Source organism: Oncorhynchus kisutch, linkage group LG18, assembly GCF_002021735.2.
Source record: "Oncorhynchus kisutch isolate 150728-3 linkage group LG18, Okis_V2, whole genome shotgun sequence".
NCBI lineage: Eukaryota > Metazoa > Chordata > Actinopteri > Salmoniformes > Salmonidae > Oncorhynchus > Oncorhynchus kisutch.
The window spans coordinates 68,648,518-68,669,565 of NC_034191.2; the positions used below are offsets into that span (position 1 = coordinate 68,648,518).

The 21,048-nt window shown below is 44.8% G+C and overlaps 1 protein-coding gene across 2 annotated transcripts; it reads right to left on the reverse strand.

Moving 5' to 3' along the window:
• Window positions 1-1,779: 1,779 nt before the first annotated feature.
• lrrc34 (leucine rich repeat containing 34) lies at window positions 1,780-20,128 on the reverse strand. 2 transcript variants are annotated; one of them, XM_020508970.2, is made up of 10 exons: window positions 19,956-20,128; window positions 19,716-19,828; window positions 12,937-13,001; window positions 12,734-12,817; window positions 10,868-10,996; window positions 7,785-7,880; window positions 7,434-7,588; window positions 7,134-7,289; window positions 6,809-6,935; window positions 1,780-2,093 (listed from the first exon to the last, which is right to left on the reverse strand). In XM_020508970.2, the coding sequence occupies exons 1-10, from the start codon at window positions 20,057-20,059 to the stop codon at window positions 1,872-1,874; spliced, it is 1,251 nt and encodes a 416-aa protein (XP_020364559.1). In that variant the 5' UTR covers window positions 20,060-20,128; the 3' UTR covers window positions 1,780-1,871. The 2 variants fall into 2 exon arrangements, with proteins under 2 accessions (XP_020364559.1, XP_031652471.1); XM_031796611.1 differs by lacking the exon at window positions 12,734-12,817.
• Between the last annotated feature and the right edge of the window lie 920 nt (window positions 20,129-21,048).

Sequence of the window (21,048 nt, forward strand, 5' to 3'; positions counted from 1 at the left end):
CCAACTAACATATGAAAGTTAATGATTGCCATAGTAATTACCAGAGCCATAGCATTGTTCTATAGAGCAATCGAAAAGTATTCAAACTCCTTTTCCTTTTTCCACATTTTGTTACTTTCCAGCCTTATTCTAAAATGGATTAAATAAAACATTTTCTTCAATACTCTACACAGAATAATCCATAATGACAAAGCAAAAACAGGTTTTTAGACATTTTTACAAATGAATAAAAAATATTTAAAAAACTGTATTCAGACCCTTTGCTATGAGACTCGAAATTGAGCTCAGGTGGATCCTGTTTCCAATGATTCTCCTTGAGATGTTTCTACAACTTGATTGGAGTCCACCTGTGGCAAATTCAATTGATTGGACATGATTTGGAAAGGCACACACCTGTCAATATAAGGTCCCACAGTTGACAGTGCATGTCAGAGCAAAAGCCAAACCATGAGGTTGAAGGAATTGTCCATAGAGCTCAGAGACAGGATTGTGTCGAGGCACAGATCTGGGGAAGGGTATCAAAACATTATTGCAGCATTGAAGGTCCCCAGAAACACAGTGGCCTCCATCGTTCTTAAATGGATGAAGTTTGGAAACACCAAGACTCTTCTTAGAGCTGGCCGCCTGGCCAAACTGAGCAATTGGGGGAGAAGGGCCATGGTCAGGGAGGTGAGCAAGAATCCGATGGTCACTCTGACAGAGCTCCAGAGTTCCTCTGTGGAGATGGGAGAACCTTCTAGAAGGACAACCATCTCTGCAGCACTCCACCAATCAGGCCTTTATGGTAGAGGGGCGAGACGGAAGCCACTTCTCAGTAAAAGGCACATGACAGCTGCTAGGAGTTTGCCAAAAGGCACCCAAAGGACTCTCAGACCATGAGAAACAAGATTCTTTGGTCTGATGAAACCAAGATTGAACTCTTTGGCCTAAATGCCAAGCGTCATGTCTGGAGGAAACCTGGCAGCATATCTACGGTGAAGCATGGTGGTGGCAACTTCATGCTGTGGGGATGTTGTTTAGCGGCAGGGACTGGGATACTAGTCAGGATCGAGGGAAAGATGAACAGAGCAAAGTACAGAGAGAATCTTGAAGAAAACCTGCTCCAGAGCACTCAGGAACTCAGACTGGGGCGAAGGTTCACCGTCCAGCAGGACAACAACCCTAAGTACACAGCCAAGACAACGCAGGAGTGGCTTTGGGACAAGTCTCTGAATGTCCTTGAGTGGCCCAGCCAGAGCCCGGACTTGATCGAACATCTCTGGAGAGACCTGAAAATAGCTATTCGTTGCCAAAGGTGCTCCAACAAAGTAATGAGTAAAGGGTGAATACTTATGTAAATGTAATCTTTCTGTTTTTTTAACTGTTTTTGCTTTGCCATGATGGGCTATTATGTGTAGATCGATGGGAAAATGTTTTTTAATCCATTTTAGAATAAGGCTGTAACGTAACAAAATGTGAAAAAGTCAAGGGGTCAGAATACTTTCCGAATATACTGTAGATGGAGAACATTGAGCAACCTAAACTTTTCTTAGTGTTCTTTGCAAAAATGGTCATTACCATGGCAACTATATCACATCAACATGTTGGCCATATTTGGTGTACCAGCCATATTGTAAATGTATGAAAAGGATCATTTAGTTTTTATTTTATTTAACCTTTATATAACAGGAAAATATATTTTTAAGGTTACAAAACCTATTTTGGAAGTAGGGCCTGACAAGCGGTCAGCGTAAACATACAACACAAGAGCATGATACAAATAGGACATGAACAGAGAAGTTACTTAAAACAGTTTATTAGATATTTATTAGAGTGCATGTATGCATCAAGTTTAACTGAATGTGCGCCAGGTGGGTAGTATTATTAAGGGTTTAGGGTGTGTGTGAGGAGTTAGGATAGAGTTGTGTATTTGTGAGGGCCACAGCTGCATTGCTAGCAGGATTTACATCCTGGCCGTAGCTGGGTGTCCAGTAGTAGTGCCTCTTCAGCCCATGGAAGACCTCAGCCAGACACACACACCCGTCCACCTCGTACACACACACATCGGTCTGCTCCGACGACAGACGACCACTGGACAGCAGATCACTGAAAGCCTGGTGGAGGGGAGTAAGTGTGGCTTCGAGTGTGATTTTGATTTGTGTGTTTTATTATTTTATTTTTATTTATTTCACCTTTATTTAACCAGGTAGGCTAGTTGAGAACAAGTTCTCATTTACAACTGCGACCTGGCCAAGATAAAGCAAAGCAGTTCGACACATACAACAACACAGAGTTACACATGGAGTAAAACAAACATACAGTCAATAATACAGTAGAAAAGGTCTATACACAGTGTGTGCAAATGAGGTAAGATAAGGGAGGTAAGGCAATAAATAGTGGCGAGGTAATTACAATATACCAATTAAACACTGGAGTGAATAGATGTGAGAGAAGATGAATATACAAGTTGAGATACTGGGGTGCAAAGGAGCAAGATAAATAAATACAGTATTGGGATGAGATAGTTGGATGGGCTATTTACAGATGGGCTATGTACAGGTGCAGTGATCTGTTAGCTGCTCTGACAGCTTGTGCTTAAATCTAGTGAGGGAGATATGAGTCTCTAGCTTCAGTGAGTTTTGCATTGGCAGCAGAGAACTGGAAGGAAAGGTGGCCAAAAAAGGAATTGGCTTTGGGGGTGACCAGTGAGATATACCTGCTGGAGCGCATGCTACGAGTGGGTGCTGCTATGGTGACCAGTGAGCTGAGATAAGGCGGGGCTTTACCTAACAGAGACTTGTAGATGACCTGGAGCCAATGGGTTTTGCGACGAGTATGAAGCGAGGGCCAGCCAACGAGAGCGTACAGGTCGCAGTGGTTGGTAGTACATGGGGTTTTGGTGACAAAATGGATGGCACTGTGATAGACTGCATCCAATTTGTTGGGTAGAGTGTTGGAGGCTATTTTGTAGATGACATCGCCGAAGTCGAGGATCGGTAGGATGATCAGTTTTACGAAGGTATGTTTGGCAGCATGAGTGAGGGAGGCTTTGTTGCGAAATAGGAAGCCGATTCTCGATTTAATTTTGGACTGGAGATGCTTAATGTGAGTCTGGAAGAAGAGTTTACAGTCTAGCCAGACACCTAGGTATTTGTAGCTGTCCACGTATTCTAAGTCAGAACCGTCCAGAGTAGTGATGCTGGACGGGCAGGCAGAGATCGGTTGAAGAGCATGCATTTAGTTTTACTTGCATTTAAGAGCAGTTGGAGGCCACGGAAGGAGAGTTGTATGGCATTGAAGCTCGCCTGGAGGTTAGTTAACACAGTGTCCAAAGAAGGGCCAGAAGTATACAGAATGGTGTCGTCTGCACAGAGGTGGATCTGAGAATCACCAGCAGCAAGAGCGACATCATTGATGTATACAGAGAAGAGAGTCAGCCTGAGAATTGAACCTGTGGCACCCCAATAGAGACTGCCACAGTCCCTCCGATTTGACACACTGAACTCTATCAGAGAAGTAGTTGGTGAACTAGGCGAGGCAGTCATTTGAGAAACCAAGGCTGTTGAGTCTGCCGATGTGGTGATTGACAGAGTCAAAAGCCTTGGCCAGGTTGATGAATACGGCTGCACAGTAATGTCTCTTATCGATGGCGGTTATGATATCGTTTAGGACCTTGAGCGTGGCTGAGGTGCACCCATGACCCATTCTGAAACCAGATTGCTGAGCGGAGAAGGTACGGTGGGATTTAAAATGGTCTGTAATCTGTTTGTTAACTTGGCTTTCAAAGACCTTAGAAAGGCAGGGTAGGATAGATATAGGTCTGTAGCAGTTTGGGTCTAGAGTGTCTCCCCCTTTGAAGAGGGGGATGATCGCGGCAGCTTTCCAATCTTTGGGAATCTCAGACGATACGAAAGAGAGGTTGAACAGGCTAGTAATAGGGGTTGCAACAATTTCAGCAGATCCTTTTAGAAAGAGAGGGTCCAGATTGTCTAGCCCGGCTGATTTGAAGGGGTCCAGATTTTGCAGCTCTTTCAGAACTTCAGCTATCTGGATTTGGGTGAAGGAGAAATGGGGAGGCTTGGTGAGTTGCTGTGGGGGGTGCAGGGCCAGGTGGAAAGCATGGCCAGCCGTAGAAAATGCTTATTGAAATTCTCCATTATAGTGGACTTATCGGTGGTGACAATGTTTCCTAGCCTCAGTGCAGTGGGCAGCTGGGAGGAGGTGCTCTTATTCTCCATGGACTTTACTGTGTCCCAGAACTTTTTTGAGTTTGTGCTACAGGATGCAAATTTCTGTTTGAAACAGCTAGCCTTAGCTTTCCTAACTGCCTGTGTATATTGGTTCCTAACTTCCCTGAAAAGCTGCATACCACGGGGGCTATTCGATGCTAATGCAGTACGCCACAGGATGTTTTTGTGCTCATCAAGGGCAGTCAGGTCTGGAGTGAACCAAGGGCTATATCTGTTCCTGGTTCCACATTTTTTGAACGGGGCATACTTATTTAAAATGGTGAGGAAGGCACTTTTAAAGAATAACCAGGCATCCTCTACTGATGGGATGAGGTCAATATCCTTCCAGGATACCTGGGCCAGGTCGATTTGAAAGGCCTGCTCGCTGAAGAGTTTTAGGGAGCATTTGACTGTGATGAGGGGTGGTCATTTGACCGCAGACCCATTACGGATGCAGGCAATGAGGCAGTGATCGCTGAGATCTTGGTTGAAAACAGCAGAGGTGTATTTGGAGCGGAAGTTGGTTAGGATGATATCTATGAGGGTTCCCGTGTTCTATGAGGGTGCCCCGTAGGTTCATTGATCATTTGTGTGAGATTGAGGACATCAAGCTTAGATTGTAGGATGGCTGGGGTGTTAAGCATGTCCCAGTTTAGGTCACCTAGCAGCACGAACTCTGAAGATAGATGGGGGGCAATCAATTAACATATGGTGTCCAGGGCACAGCTGGGGGCAGAGGGTGGTCTATAGCAAGCGGCAACGGTGAGAGACTTGTTTCTGGAAAGGTGGATTTTTAACAGTAGAAGCTCAAATTGTTTGGGTACAGACCTGGATAATAAGACAGAACTCTGCAGGCTATCTCTGCAGTAGATTGCAACTCAGCCCCCTTTGGCAGTTCTATCTTGTCGGAAAATGTTATAGTTAGGGATGGAAATTTCTGGGCTTTTGGTGGCCTTCCTAAGCCAGGATTCAGACACGGCTAGGACATCCGGGTTGGCAGAGTGTGCTAAAGCAGTGAATAAAACAATCTTAGGGAGGAGGCTTCTAATGTTAACATGCATGAAAGCCAAGGCTTTTACAGTTACAGAAGTCAACAAATGAGAGCACCTGGGGTTTAGGAGTGGAGCTAGGCACGGCAGGGCCTGGATTAACCTCTACATCACCGGAGGAACAGAGGAGGAGTAGGATAAGGGTACAGCTAAAGGCTATAAGAACTGGTCGTCCAGTACGTTCGGAACAGAGAGTAAAAGGAGCAGGTTTCTGGGCACGATAGAATAGATTCAAGGCAAAATGTACAGACAAAGGTATGGTGGGATTGTCGTGGCAGAATCAGAATTATTTAGGTAACATTTATAAATAAGATGTTTTATTAATTTTCATACGCATGCTTATGTGGGGAAAGTTACTTGGGCCCAGAGAGGGGAGAGGTCGGGTTAGTCTTATCTGTGAATGTGTCTGTAAACTATTCCTAAACCATGTGAAGGGATGGTGTGATTAATGGGGAACCAGTAAGGTGGCTCCACAATGTCTGTGTGCCAGTCACGTCTCTCTGTAAGCTTGTCCAGGAGGGGGTGTATTGTATATATGCCATTGGATGAGGTAATGTTTTTGGTTCTAAGTGGTACCAAGAATGAGATAAGAGCTTTGGTTTAGGAGATCAAACTGAACGATAATTTATAGCTAATGCTATAAATTATGGGATACTCCTTTTTCTGGTAAAAGGTTATTTGTATAATGTTCCTAAGATCTGTTATTCGTCATGTGAGTTTTGATGGGATCTAAGTGGTACCAAGAATGAGATAAGAGCTTTGGTTTAGGAGATCAAACTGAACGATAATTTATAGCTAATGCTATAAATTATGGGATACTCCTTTTTCTGGTAAAAGGTTATTTGTATAATGTTCCTAAGATCTGTATTCGTCATGTGAGTTTTGATGGGTGTGTCTTGGCTATAAATGATACTAAGGACTGTTTTGTAAGCACTCTCAGAGAATTAATTTACAGACACTGAATTGATCTGAGAGTCACAGGGTAGTGATGAAGCTCATATAATTAAAGATGGACTTTATGATAACTCTGACTTGTGTGTGGTTTGCTCTCTCATGATTTGGTAATACAGGAAATTTCCACGACAGGATGTGAATACATTGAAGGTAAACCTAGGCATTGCTGATGTCACTGCATGTGTGGGAGGTGGAACTAAAGGTTTGGCTAAGCCATATTGAGCAGGGCTAGAGGCTCTACAGTGAAATAAGACAATAATCACTAACCAGAACAGCAATGGACAAAGCATATTGACATTAGGGAGAGGCATGCGTAGCCAAGTGATCATAGGAGTCCAGTGAGTAGTTAGGCTGGCTGGAGACACAGACAGCTAGCAGGGGCTAGCAAGCTAGCAGAAGGGCCTTAGAGGGACGTCACGACAGAGGAAGTCTGTTATAGCCTAATCGTGCAGTTATATCGAATAGACCAGTCGTGATGGAGTACTAGGGTTCCGTGTAGCAAAGGGGTTCAGTCCAATTGGCAAAATAGGTATAGTGGCCGAAGAAATTGGCCAATAGATCTGTGTGTGTGCGTGTGCTTGTGTGCGTGCGTGTTACCTGACAGACCGGCTCCTCCAGTCTGTTCCCCCAAATGTAGATGTGTGTGAGAGTGTTGTTAGCCTGCATGGCCCGAGACAGAGACACCAGACCAACAGTAGCTATGTTATTATTGGGGATAGACAACCTGGAGAGACAGTAAGAGAGGGAGAAGAGAGAGTTGGATAAATCCTGGGTTGTGTTCAGTAGGAACGAAAATGTAGGAAAAGTTTTGAAACAAAGTGAAAAATGTAAGCACTAACTGAACTTGTCCAATAAGTAACACTCAAGGGTTGGGGGTGGGTTAAAGGTGAGGTATGTGTGTGTGTGTGTATGTGTGTCTCACGCTTTGAGGTTGCAGGTGGGCAAGGCGATAGCCTGGCTGAGGTAGAGGGCACCATCGTCTTCGATGCGATTGGACGCCAGGTCCAGAATCTCCAAGGTTCCATTGTTCTTCAGGACCTTTGCTAGACACCGCGCCCCGTCACGAGTCACGCGGTTACTGAGCAAAGGACAGACAGAGAGGAGGGGTGTATGGCGTGAGTAACTATGAGCGTGCTTATGGTGTATGTAAGTATGTGATTGGGCTTTGAGTGTATGACGTTTCTGTGCATGGTGCGTGTGTCTGTGTACGGTGTGTGTGTACCAGCGTAAGTCCAGGTATTTGAGGGTGTAGTTGGTTCTCAGGGCATCAGTGAGTCTCTCCACTCCATAGTCAGTCATGCCCATCTTTCCCAGGTGCAGCTCCCTCAGACACTGATTAACTACCAACATACCTGACAGATGGACCGCTGTCTCCTCCTATGACAGAGAGAACCTGATGAAGGCAGCGTAGCTGTCGAAACGTGGCTTTACTAAACGTATTGCATAGTAGCCATTCCAGTTTGCAGCTTTTATTTTCTCAGAAAGAGACAGAGCCACACAAAAGATGCACATATGTTCTGACATGGTAGTCTTTCTGAAGACCACATCTTAGTACACGTTGTGTGCAGTGTACCTGGTGGCTGAAGAGTAGAGGTCTGCTGATGTTGACAGATCGGAGGCTCTTGTTGTTGTTCAAGACGATGGCAAACGCTATCACACTCTGAGTCCCCTATGCAGAGAGAGAGCGCGAGACAGTGGCCATGGCCGAATACCTAAACTTGCATCCTAAATAGTAGGCCGTTTGAGCATGAGAGTAAAATTATGTTTAATAGTACGCCAAATTGTTTTAAAAAATTGAATATACTTTAAATGCCCGGATGTCATACTCATTTTGGCTCTGACAACAGCTCATCAATTACATATGGAGATGCACTACTGAAATCAACAAATAGCGGGAAACAACACAATCGCGCATGACAAATTCTCAGTATGCGAAAATAGAATGTTTTATAGTATGTGAATTTTCAAAATTCGTGTATGGTTTAAATGCCAGGATTTTATACTAATTTCAGCTCTTCATCTAGTAAAATTCAATGCACACGTTTCCACAATGCACAGGAAGATGTTGTCTGCGAGTGATAGGCCCTGGTTCTCTTCAAGTAACCAAACAACAAAACGAAGCTACTTAATTGGGAAGATGACGAATAGCAAAGCTTCTGCGGTGGTGTTCAAATGCAGGCAAAATATTTTTTGCTCACCTTAAAATCTTACTTTTTGTTTTGTGGATTTGTTTTCTCATTTAAAAGTGTTGCTTGTTCTCTTGCCCTTCATCAGAGCTTTTAAAGTAAATACTAAACCATCTTTTGATTTGTGAATGTGTCGGCACTGGGGACGCAGGATGTGGCTGCGGTAATGATGTCATGTTAATCAGGCCTTTTGATTTGTGAATGTGTCGGCACTGGGGACGCAGGATGTGGCTGCGGTAATGATGTCATGTTAATCAGGCCTTTTGATTTGTGAATGTGTCGGCACATGGGACGCAGGATGTGGCTGCGGTAATGATGTCATGTTAATCAGGCCTTTTGATTTGTGAATGTGTCGGCACTGGGGACGCAGGATGTGGCTGCGGTAATGATGTCATGTTAATCAGGCCTTTTGATTTGTGAATGTGTCGGCACATGGGACGCAGGATGTGGCTGCGGTAATGATGTCATGTTAATCAGGCCTTTTGATTTGTGAATGTGTCGGCACTGGGGACGCAGGATGTGGCAGCGGTAATGATGTCATGTTAATCAGGCCTTTTGATTTGTGAATGTGTCGGCACATGGGACGCAGGATGTGGCTGCGGTAATGATGTCATGTTAATCAGGCCTTTTGATTTGTGAATGTGTCAGCACCAAGGACTCAGGATGTGGCTGCGGTAATGATGTCATGTTAATCAGGCCTTTTGATTTGTGAATGTGTCAGCACCAAGGACTCAGGATGTGGCTGCGGTAATGATGTCATGTTAATCAGGCCTTTTGATTTGTGAATGTGTCAGCACCAAGGACTCAGGATGTGGCTGCGGTAATGATGTCATGTTAATCAGGCCTTTTGATTTGTGAATGTGTCAGCACCAAGGACTCAGGATGTGGCTGCGGTAATGATGTCATGTTAATCAGGCCTTTTGATTTGTGAATGTGTCAGCACCAAGGACTCAGGATGTGGCTGCGGTAATGATGTCATGTTAATCAGGCCTTTTGATTTGTGAATGTGTCAGCACCAAGGACTCAGGATGTGGCTGCGGTAATGATGTCATGTTAATCAGGCCTTTTGATTTGTGAATGTGTCAGCACCAAGGACTCAGGATGTGGCTGCGGTAATGATGTCATGTTAATCAGGCCTTTTGATTTGTGAATGTGTCAGCACCAAGGACTCAGAATGTGGCTGCGGTAATGATGTCATGTTAATCAGGCCTTTTGATTTGTGAATGTGTCAGCACCAAGGACTCAGGATGTGGCTGCGGTAATGATGTCATGTTAATCAGGCCTTTTGATTTGTGAATGTGTCAGCACCAAGGACTCAGGATGTGGCTGCGGTAATGATGTCATGTTAATCAGGCCTTTTGATTTGTGAATGTGTCAGCACCAAGGACTCAGGATGTGGCTGCGGTAATGATGTCATGTTAATCAGGCCTTTTGATTTGTGAATGTGTCAGCACCAAGGACTCAGGATGTGGCTGCGGTAATGATGTCATGTTAATCAGGCCTTTTGATTTGTGAATGTGTCAGCACCAAGGACTCAGGATGTGGCTGCGGTAATGATGTCATGTTAATCAGGCCTTTTGATTTGTGAATGTGTCAGCACCAAGGACTCAGGATGTGGCTGCGGTAATGATGTCATGTTAATCAGGCCTTTTGATTTGTGAATGTGTCAGCACCAAGGACTCAGGATGTGGCTGCGGTAATGATGTCATGTTAATCAGGCCTTTTGATTTGTGAATGTGTCAGCACCAAGGACTCAGGATGTGGCTGCGGTAATGATGTCATGTTAATCAGGCCTTTTGATTTGTGAATGTGTCAGCACCAAGGACTCAGGATGTGGCTGCGGTAATGATGTCATGTTAATCAGGCCTTTTGATTTGAACATATGTATTGTTTTAGTTTTGGGCAGATATCTAAGCTTGGACGTCGGCCCACCACCTTAAGCTTAACCTCGACAAGGTGGAGCTGCTCTTTCTCCTGGGGAAAGCCTGCCCGCTCCAAGACCTCCATCATGGTTGACAACTCGACGGTGTTCCCCTCCCAGAGCGCCAATAACCTTGGCGTGACCCTGGACAACACCCTGTAGTTCTCTGCAAACATCAAAGCAGTGACTCGCTCCTGCAGGTTCATGGTCTACAACATCCGTAGAGTACGACCCTACCTCACACAGGAAGTGGTGCAGGTCCTAAACCTGGCACTTGTTGTTGGCTGGGCTCCGCGCTTGTACCGTCAAACCCCTGCAACTTATCCAGTACACTGCAGCCCACCTGGTGTTCAACCTTCCCAACATCTCCCATGTCACCACACTCGTCCACACACTCCACTGGCTCGCATCCACCACAAGACCAATGTACTTGCCTATGGAGCAGCAAGAGGAACTGCTGCCCCCTACCTTCAGGCTCTGCTCAAACCCTACATCCCAACTCGGACACAGCCAGTATGTGTATGTGAGAGTGTGTGGCGCATCTGTTACCAGGTCAGAGTCGGCAACGTCCAGCTCCTGTAGTGTAGAGTTGACCTGCAGCATGCTGGCGAAGTGCATGGCTCCTCCGTTCCCTATCTTATTACCAGTCAGCCTCAGAGACAGGAGGGCATCATTAGACTGGAGATAGTGAAAAACACACACACTTTACATGGTGTATACAAATGGAGAAATCATGTATTGAAGACTTCCTGTATGTTATTTTATGTGGTCTATATAGCTACTGCATAGTGTGTTTATAAATAATGTATATATACAGTTGAAGTCGGAAGTTTACATACACCTTAGCCAAATACATTTAAACTCTGTTTTTTGTTTTTTTACAATTCCTGACATTTAATCCTAGTAACAATTAAGATCACCACTTTATTTTAAGAATGTGAAATGTCAGAATAATAGCAGAGAAAATGATTTAATTCAGCTTTTGTTTCTTTCATCACATTCCCAGTGGGTCAGAAGTTTACATACACTCAATTAGTATTTGGTAGGATTGCCTTTAAATTGTTTAACTTGGGTCAAATGTTTCAGGTAGCCTTCCACAAGCTTCCCACAATCAGTTGTGTGAATGTTGGCCCATTCCTCCTGACAGAGCTGGTGTAACACACTTTTTCAGTTCTGCCGACAAATTTGCTATAGGATTAGGGTCGGGGCTTTGTGATGGCCACTCCAATACCTTGACTTTGTTGTCTTTAAGCCATTTTGCCACAACTTTGGAAGTATGCTTGGGGTCATTGCCCAATTGGAAGACCCATTTGCGACCAAGTTTTAACTTCCTGACTGATGTCTTGAGATGTTGCTTCAATATATCCACATCATTTTCCTTTCCTCATGATGCAATCTATTTTGTGAAGTGCACCAGTCCCTCCTGCAGCAAAGCACCCCCACAACATGATGCTGCCACCCCCGTGCTTCACAGTTGGGATGGTGTTCTTTGGCTTGCAAGCATCCCCCTTTCCCTCCAAACACAACGATGGTCATTATGGCCAAACAGTTATATTTTTGTTTCATCAGACCAGAGGACATTTCTCCAAAAAGTACGATCTTTGTCCCCATGTGCAGTTGCAAACCGTAGTCTGGCTTTTTTTATGGCGGGTTTGGAGCAGTGGCTTCCTCCTTGCTGAGCGGCCTTTCAGGTTATGTCGATATAGGACTTGTTTTACTGTGACTATAGATACTTTTGTACCTGTTTCCTCCAGCATCTTCACAAAGTCGTTTGCTGTTGTTCTGGGATTGATTTGCACTTTTCGCACCAAAGTACGTTCATCTCTAGGAGACAGAACGCGTCTCCTTCCTGAGCGGTATGACGGCTGCGTGGTCCCATGGTGTTTATACTTGCGCACTATTGTTTTTACAGATGAACGTGGTACCTTCAGGCATTTGGAAATTGCTCCCAAGGATGAACCAGACTTGTGGAGGTCTACAATTTATTTTTTGAGGTCTTGGCTGATTTCTTTTGATTTTCCCATGATGTCAAGCAAAGAGGAACTGAGTTTGAAGGTAGGCCTTGATATACATCCACAGGTACATCTCCAATTGACTCAAATTATGTAATTTAGCCAAACAGATGCTTCTAAATCCATGACATCATTTTCTGGAATTTTCCAAGCTGTTTAAAGGCACAGTCAACTTAGTGTATGTAAACTTCTAACCCAATGGAATTGGGATACAATTATAAGTCAAATAATCTGTCTGTTAACAATTGTTGGAAAAATTACTTGTGTCATGCACAAAGTAGATGTCCTAACCGACTTGCCAAAACTATAGTTTGTTAACAAGAAATTTGTGGAGTGGATGAAAAACGAGTTTTAATGACTCCAACCTAAGTGTATGTAAACTTCAGACTTCAACTGTACATACAGTCAAACTCTTTGCAATGTATTCAGCTCCGTCTGTCTGAATGTCGTTACACGTCAGGTCCAGAAAGCGCAGACACACGTTCTCCTGACACAATATAACACACAACAACACACAGCTTAATACACACTTAACAACAGCATGTCCGGATTTTAGGAAATGGGACCAGTGTTCTAATCGACCTCCATTATATGTGACCAGGTTACCTTGAGGAGGTCAGCGAGGTGTCCCGCCCCCTCATCTGTGATGCAGTTGTACCTCAAATCCAGACCTGTCAATCAACAACACACCTGGATGAACAACAAGACACATGGACATAAGAGTGCATCTCAATATCTACAAGGGAAGTTCTCTCCTCTCCTTTATCTTCACTGATCTAAGCAGGGTCAGCGTTATGTACCTCCTACCGTACCTCTTTGCCCATCCAAATAAAACGTTTTAATATTAATCATTTATTTCACAGAGACGCGCACCGACAGAAAGACATTAATTCAGTTAAAGAATCCAAGCGAGTGAAACAGCTCCCCTCTGTCTCAGTATGTGTAGACCACGTATCTGATGCTGTCTGGACAGTGAAACAGCTCCCCTCTGTCTCAGTATGTGTAGACCACGTATCTGATGCTGTCTGGACAGTGAAACAGCTCCCCTCTGTCTCAGTATGTGTAGACCACGTATCTGATGCTGTCTGGACAGTGAAACAGCTCCCCTCTGTCTCAGTATGTGTAGACCACGTATCTGATGCTGTCTGGACAGTGAAACAGCTCCCCTCTGTCTCAGTATGTGTAGACCACGTATCTGATGCTGTCTGGACAGTGAAACAGCTCCCCTCTGTCTCAGTATGTGTAGACCACGTATCTGATGCTGTCTGGACAGTGAAACAGCTCCCCTCTGTCTCAGTATGTGTAGACCACGTATCTGATGCTGTCTGGACAGTGAAACAGCTCCCCTCTGTCTCAGTATGTGTAGACCACGTATCTGATGCTGTCTGGACAGTGAAACAGCTCCCCTCTGTCTCAGTATGTGTAGACCACGTATCTGATGCTGTCTGGACAGTGAAACAGCTCCCCTCTGTCTCAGTATGTGTAGACCACGTATCTGATGCTGTCTGGACAGTGAAACAGCTCCCCTCTGTCTCAGTATGTGCACATATAGAGGAGTGCTGTTTTGCTCGCTCGGATGCTTTCTCCAGTTACATAGATTCAGCAAAGAGGAAGAGGCCAAGCGCGAGGGTTCACTCCTGTCAAAATCTGTCCAGAATAAGCCCAGAGTGGCGCAGCGGTCTAAGGTTTGATCCCGGGCTGTATCACAACCGTCCGTGATCGGGAGTCCCATAGGGCGGCACACAATTGGCCCAGCGTCGTCCGGGTTAGGGGAGGGTTTGGCAGGGTAGGCCGTCATTGTAAATAAGAATTTGTTCTTAACTGACTTGCCTAGTTAAAAATAAACATTTTTCTTTCTTTTTTAAAATGGAAATCATATGTAGACCTAAGCTTGTTGCCTGCCTTTCCGCCTTTGGCACAAAGTCTCCCATTGTCAGGGTGGAGACATGAGCATCTCATCATTATACAGTATACAGATCTCTGGTTTCAGCCTCTTGTGGATTGGAAAGGAAAGTTTGCGGTTGTACAGTGCACTGTCAGCTCAGCTATCCTCATTGAGACCGTGTCTGTGCCTCAATCTAGGTTGAGCAAAACTAAACATGGCGGAGTTCGCCTTCGCAATCTCACTGGAATAAAGACCTCCTCAATTTCTGTCATTATTGAAAGAGATTGTGAAAGCTTACATCTAAAAATAGGGTTACTTAATGTTAGATCCCTCACTTCCAAGGCAGTCATAGTCAATTAACGAATCACTGATCATAATCTTCATTTGATTGGCCTGCCTGAAACATGGCTCATGCCTGATGAATTTACTGTGTTAAATGAGGCCACTCCTGGTTACTCTATGCAGCCTACTCAATCACTTGTTATAGCTACTGTTTACAAGCCTCCTGGGCCATATTGTCACGTTCTGACCTTAGTTCCTTTGTTATGTCTTTGTTTTAGTTTGGTCATGGTGTAAGTTGGGATGGGTAGTCTATGTTCTTTTTTCTAGGTTGTGTTTATGTGTTTGGCCTGGTTTGGTTCTCAATCAGAGGCAGGTGTAGTTCGTTGTCTCTGATTGAGAATCATACTTAGGTAGCCTTTTCCCACCTGTGTTTTGTGGGTGATTATTTTCTGTTGTGTGTCTGCACCATACAGAACTGTTTCGTTTTCGTTTCTGTCTTTCAGTTGGTTATTTTGTATTTTCAGTGTTCAGTTGATTTATTAAATATTAACATGGACACATACCACGCTGCGCATTGGTCCGACATTTCTTACTCCTCGTCAGAGGAGGACGAAGAATATCGTTACAGAATCACCCACCAACCAAGGACCAAGCAGCGTGGTATCGAGCAGCAGCAATCTCTGGACTCATGGACATGGGAGGAGATTTTGGACGGAAAAGGACCCTGGGCACAGGCTGGGGAATATCGCCGCCCCAAGGAAGAACTGGAGGCAGCGAAAGCTGAGCAGCAGCAATATGAGGATGCAGCACGGCAGCGCGGCATGCGCGAGAGGCAGCCCCACCCAAAAAAAATTGGGGGGCACACAGGGAGTGTGGCAGAGTCAGGTTGGAGACCTGAGCCCACTCCTCATCCTTACCGAAAGAAGCGCAGTACTGGTCAGGCAGCGTGTTATGCGGTCAAGCGCACGGTGTCGCCAGTACGCGCTCACAGCCCGGTGGGCTATAGGCCAGTCCCCCATCATGCGCCAGCGCTGCGTGCTGTGTCTCCAGGGTGCTGGGAGGGTGCAGTGCGTCCTATGCCTGCGCTCCGTCAGTGCGAATGTGGGTATTGAGCCTAAGGGAGAGGTGCGAGTGGTATGCACCAGATCTCCAGTGCTCACCCACAGCCCGGTTCAACCTGTGCCTGCACTCTGGAGGGTCCGGGGTAAAGGGATCATCCAGCCTGGAGAAGTGGTGCCAAGGCTGCGCACCAGGGCTCCAGTGCTCCCCCACAGCCCGGTCCATCCGGTGCCTCCTCCAAGCACCAGGCCTCCTGTAGGTCTCCCCAGCCTCGTGGGTCCTGTGGCAGCCCCACGCACCAGGCTGTCTCTCCGTCTCCTCCCTCCAGGTTCGTCCGTCTGTCCTGAGTTGCCACAGCCGCCCGTCTGTCCTGAGCTGCCAGAGCCGCCCGTCAGTCAGGAGCTGCCAGAGCCGGCTGCCAGAGCCGCCCGTCAGTCAGGAGCTGCCAGAGCCGCCCGTCAGTCAGGAGCTGCCAGAGCCGCCCGTCAGTCAGGAGCAGCCAGAGCCGCCTGTCACTACGGCGCTGCCAGAGTCGCCCTTCCCTCCGGCGCTGCCGGAGTCTCACGCCTGTCCATTGCTGCTGGAATCTCCCGTCCATTCAGGACCTGTTGCAGGGGTCCCCAGTTCGAGGTCGGCGGCAGGGGCCGCCGCGCCAGGGGTGCCACTTAGGTGAGCAGAGACTATGATGGAGTGGGGTCCACGTCCCGCGCCTGAGCCGCCACCGCGGACAGACGCCCACCCAGACCCTCCCCTATAGGTTCAGGTTTTGCGGCCGGAGTCCGCACCTTTGGGGGGATACTGTCATGTTCTGACCTTAGTTCCTTTGTTATGTCTTTGTTTTAGTATGGTCAGGGCGTGAGTTGGGATGGGTAGTCTATGTTCTTTTTTTTAGGTTGTGTTTATGTGTTTGGCCTGGTATGGTTCTCAATCAGAGGCAGGTGTCGTTCGTTGTCTCTGATTGAGAATCATACTTATGTAGCCGATGTGAAATGGCTAGCTAGTTAGCGGTGGTGCGCGCTAGTGGCATTTCAATCAGTGACGTCACTTGCTCTGAGACCTTGAAGTAGTGGTTCCCCTTGCTCTGCATGGGCCGCTGCTTTTGTGGAGCGATGGGTAACGATGCTTCGAGGGTGAGTGTTGTCTGTGTGCAGAGCGTCCCTGGTTCGCGCCCAGGTCGGGGCGAGGGGACGGTATAAAGTTATACTGTTACATCTGCACCATACAGAACTGTTTCGTTTTCGTTTCTGTCTTTCACTTGGTTATTTTGTATTTTCAGTGTTCAGTTGATTTATTAAATATTAACATGGACACATACCACGCTGCGCATTGGTCTGACATTTCTTACTCCTCGTCAGAGGAGGACGAAGAATATCATTACACATATAGAGCGTTCATCACTGAGTTCCCTGAATTCCTATCGGACCTTGTAGTCATGGCAGATGATATTCACATTTTTGGTGACTTCAATATTGACATGGAAAAGTCCACAAACCCACTCCAAAAGGCTTTCGGAGCCATCATTGTCTCAGTGGGTTTTGTCCAACATGTCTCCAGACCTACTCACTACCACAGTCATACCTTGGATCTAATTTTGCCCAGTGGAATAAATATTGTGGATCTAAATGTTTTTCCTCATAATCCTGGACTATCAAACCACCATTTTATGACGTTTGCAATCGCAACAACTAATCTGCTCAGACCCCAACTAAGGATCAAAGCCGTGCTATAAATTCTTGGACAACAAAAATTGGTTAACCACCTGAGGATCTAAATTGAACCTTGCGTAATACCCTGGATGCAGTTGCACCCCTAAAAACAGAAAAACATTTGTAACAAGAAATTTGCTGCCTGGTATACAGAAAATACCCGAGCCCTGAAGAAAGCTTCCATAAAATTGGAACGGAAATGGTGCTACACCAAACTGGAAGTCTTCTAACTAGCTTGATAAGACAGTACCGTGCAGAATCAAAGAGCCCCTCACTGCTGCTCGATCATCCTATTTTTCCAACCTAATGGAGGAGAATAAGAACAATCCTACATTTATTTTTGATACTGTCGCAAAGGTTACTAAAAAGCAGCATTCAACAAGAGAGGATGGCTTTCACTTCAGCAGTGATGAATTCATGAACTTCTTTGATAAAAAGATCATGATCATTAGAAAGCAAATTACGGACTCCTCTTTGAATCTGCGTATTTCTCCAAAGCTCAGTTGTCCTGAGTCTGCAAAGAACTGCTAGGACCTAGGATCAATGGAGACACTTACGTTTTTTAATCCTGTATCTCTTGACACATTCATGAAAATAGTCATGGCCTCTAATCCCTCTAGCTGGATATTGGATCCTATTCCAACTAAACTACTCAAATAGCTACTTCCTGTGCTTGGCCTTCCTATGTTGAACATAATAAATATCTCCCTATCCACTGGATGTGTACCAAACTCACTAAAAGTGGCAGTAATAAAGCCTCTCTTGAAAAAGCAAAACCTTGACCCGGAAAATGTAAAAGGCCTATATCGAATCTCCCATTCCACTCAATTTGTTTGAGTGGAATGTTGCACAGCAAATCACTGACTTCCTGGAGACAAATAATATAGATCCCATCATAGCACTGAGACTGCACTCGTGAGGTTGGTAAATTACCTTTTAATAGCGTCAGACCAAGGCTCCTAGACCTTAGTGCTGCATTTGACACCCTCGATCACCAGTCTAAATAATCATTCAAAATACTTCACCAGAGAGCATGACTTAGCCACAGAGAATCATTAGCTTCTTTAAAAAAATAACTAGCTATGGATTGTTTCCAATCACAAGTGTATTTGGGAAACCCGCTATTTGGGAAACCCACTGTTTGGGTAGTGCGCGTGGCAGTAGGTATAGCTGATTGAGTTGCGGCTGTCAGTGATACGTGTCTAAAATATGTGTGAAGATAATGTGTCTTGAGTATAACTTAAAATGTTGCATCAAGAAGAAGATGACGAAGATACGGTGCGTCTCTCTCCAGGATGCGAATGCATGCATATGTAGGAAAATGCCCATTTGGCATTGTCTGATTTCTGATTGTCTTAACTCACTACGTACACCACTAATAAAATGAGCTTCTCAGACATTTTTTCTTCGCCTCACACAAGTCAACGAAGTCTGTTTTTCTTAACATACATTGCAAATGATAGTTCCTATTTGAAAAATATTTCCAACACTCCGAGCCTCCATAATCACCAACCTTCGGTGTGAAAGAGCAAAATATCATAATCTGATGATCCCATATATCCAGTGGAAACATCGTTAAAAAACAGCTGTCTGTTCTGAGCTAACTGGCTCAGGAAACTCTGCAGGCCAGGAATAAGTTCACTAGTGACAGCTTCGGCAGGACCCAGTGATGATTTGATACAATGTTGCACCACACTTGCAATTGTTCAAGTCAAGATGGATATAAAGTGAGGCAGACAGGTGGAGTAGAGAGATTCATTTGATTGAAAGAACCGGAATTTTTTATTTTTTACTGCTTTAGGCGTATGTATTTTACTTAGTTGTCACCAGGCCTACTGCATAATTGCATTGGCTTATAGGTTATAACGGAGTTCTATGCTCTCATTTCTTTAGTCACCAATAGATCACAGTGTACCAATGTGTCCATATGGCAGAGGCTAGTGCTCTCGCCATAGCTGAATTTGAACTTTTAGATTTTTATCATTTTACTTAAGATGTTTATGATTAACCAAGTGACAATGATTTTGAGAACAAAAACGTTATTATTGAAATGAAACTGTTCCACGAAAATGCCCATATAACAAATAATCACAATTTACATAAATTGTAAGCTTCCCCAACGTTGCAACTCGCGAACTGCCTGGTCTTTACTATTGACACCCGTAACAAAAAAATGTGAACGCGTAAGTGCGTGCACACGTGGGAGGTTCCTCAACAAACGTGCGCAGCTTTGAAAATCACCAGTCAAGTCCAACTGATTCGTTCTGGCGCCGGCCATGGATCTAAGAACCCGACAGGAGAAAGCATATCCCTGTGCTTGCATGTCTACAATGCGTTCACCTATCCTATCCTCTGACTTCGCAGACCAGTGATGAAGGAGAGGAGGATCCCACTTGAGGATTTTGTTAGAATGAAGGCTATCTATGGTCTCAACAGTACACATGTCTATCTACCTGTCACTGAGTCGTTGTCTCGGAGGGTTCTGGACAGAGCGAGGGCATCTTTGTTGGTCACTTGTTTTACCTTTCTCAGCCTGTCGTTCCCAGTCAGTTTGAGTGTGATGCCTCTACGGAATGCAGACAGGCAGGCAGGGCTTGGTAATGCTCGTTCGTGAGAAACGTGAATGTCAGTATAAGAAGTTGCTTTTGCAGCTAGAAAATGAACTGCAGCGTGCCATGATGCTGCGAACCTACCCCGTCTTCCCCTCCGTCTCTTGCAGGACTTCTAAAATGTATCGATTAGTTCGTAGTTTTAGTTCTTTGCAGACAGAGGAGTAAACATCTGTAATACTTCCCATAGTAGCGAAACTTTAGGCTAGCTATGAATGCCAAACCACCAGTCAAGGCCAGAGGACAAGGAAATGTTTACATTCCTATGGCAACACAGGCGCGCCCTCGCGCTTGTAAAATCAAAAATGCAAGCGAAGAAACGCGCACCCAACATTCATTTGAATTATTAAATCTCTGATGATAAAAAACACACATTTTTTAAAACGTTAACTTTCTTCAATCCACACTAATGTAAAATGTTAAAAGGGTCAAATCTAAGCAGAGTGGTGCATCTACAGAGCCTTCAGAAAGTATTCACACCCGTTGACTTTTTCAACATTTTGTTGTGTTACAGCCTGATTTTAAAATACATTAGACTGAGATTTTGTGTCACTGGCCTACACACAATACCCAAAAATGTCAAAGTGGAGTAATGTTTCTCAATTTTTTTTACAAATTAAAATCTGAACCAGCTATGACTGAGCAATCTTGGTATCAGATATATAAGGGACAGCATGGTCTGTAAAGGGTAGGGACAATAATGACGGGTTTCTGTATTGCAATAATTAATCAATATTGAATAAAGATGACTTTTTGAAGAAAAGAGAAAGAATATATATTCCAGGAATCAGTGACAGTGGCTGTGTGGTCGCAAATCTGGGATTAAGGGGCTCTTTTCCAAGTTTAAAATAAATAACGTTCAACATCGGCCATGCTGTCAATGAAGCATGATTTGTGCCGCGCACCAAACAACCGTTAACTCGGAGGATCGCCACGCCACCTTCCTGTTCAAATGAGCCGAGTCCAAAAATGACTTGTATGCTGCTTCATAAATGATGTAATATGCCAGGGAGATATGTATACTCTAGCTAAGAAAATAATACTAAGTGTATGTTGTGTAGTAAAATGTTAGTCCATGTGCCTCACCCTAATAATTTGGTCTATTTACCCCTCTTCATTTCGCCAACTGTTTTGACTGTTCTACTGTAGCCTGTAACCTATTTTAGAGCAATGGAAT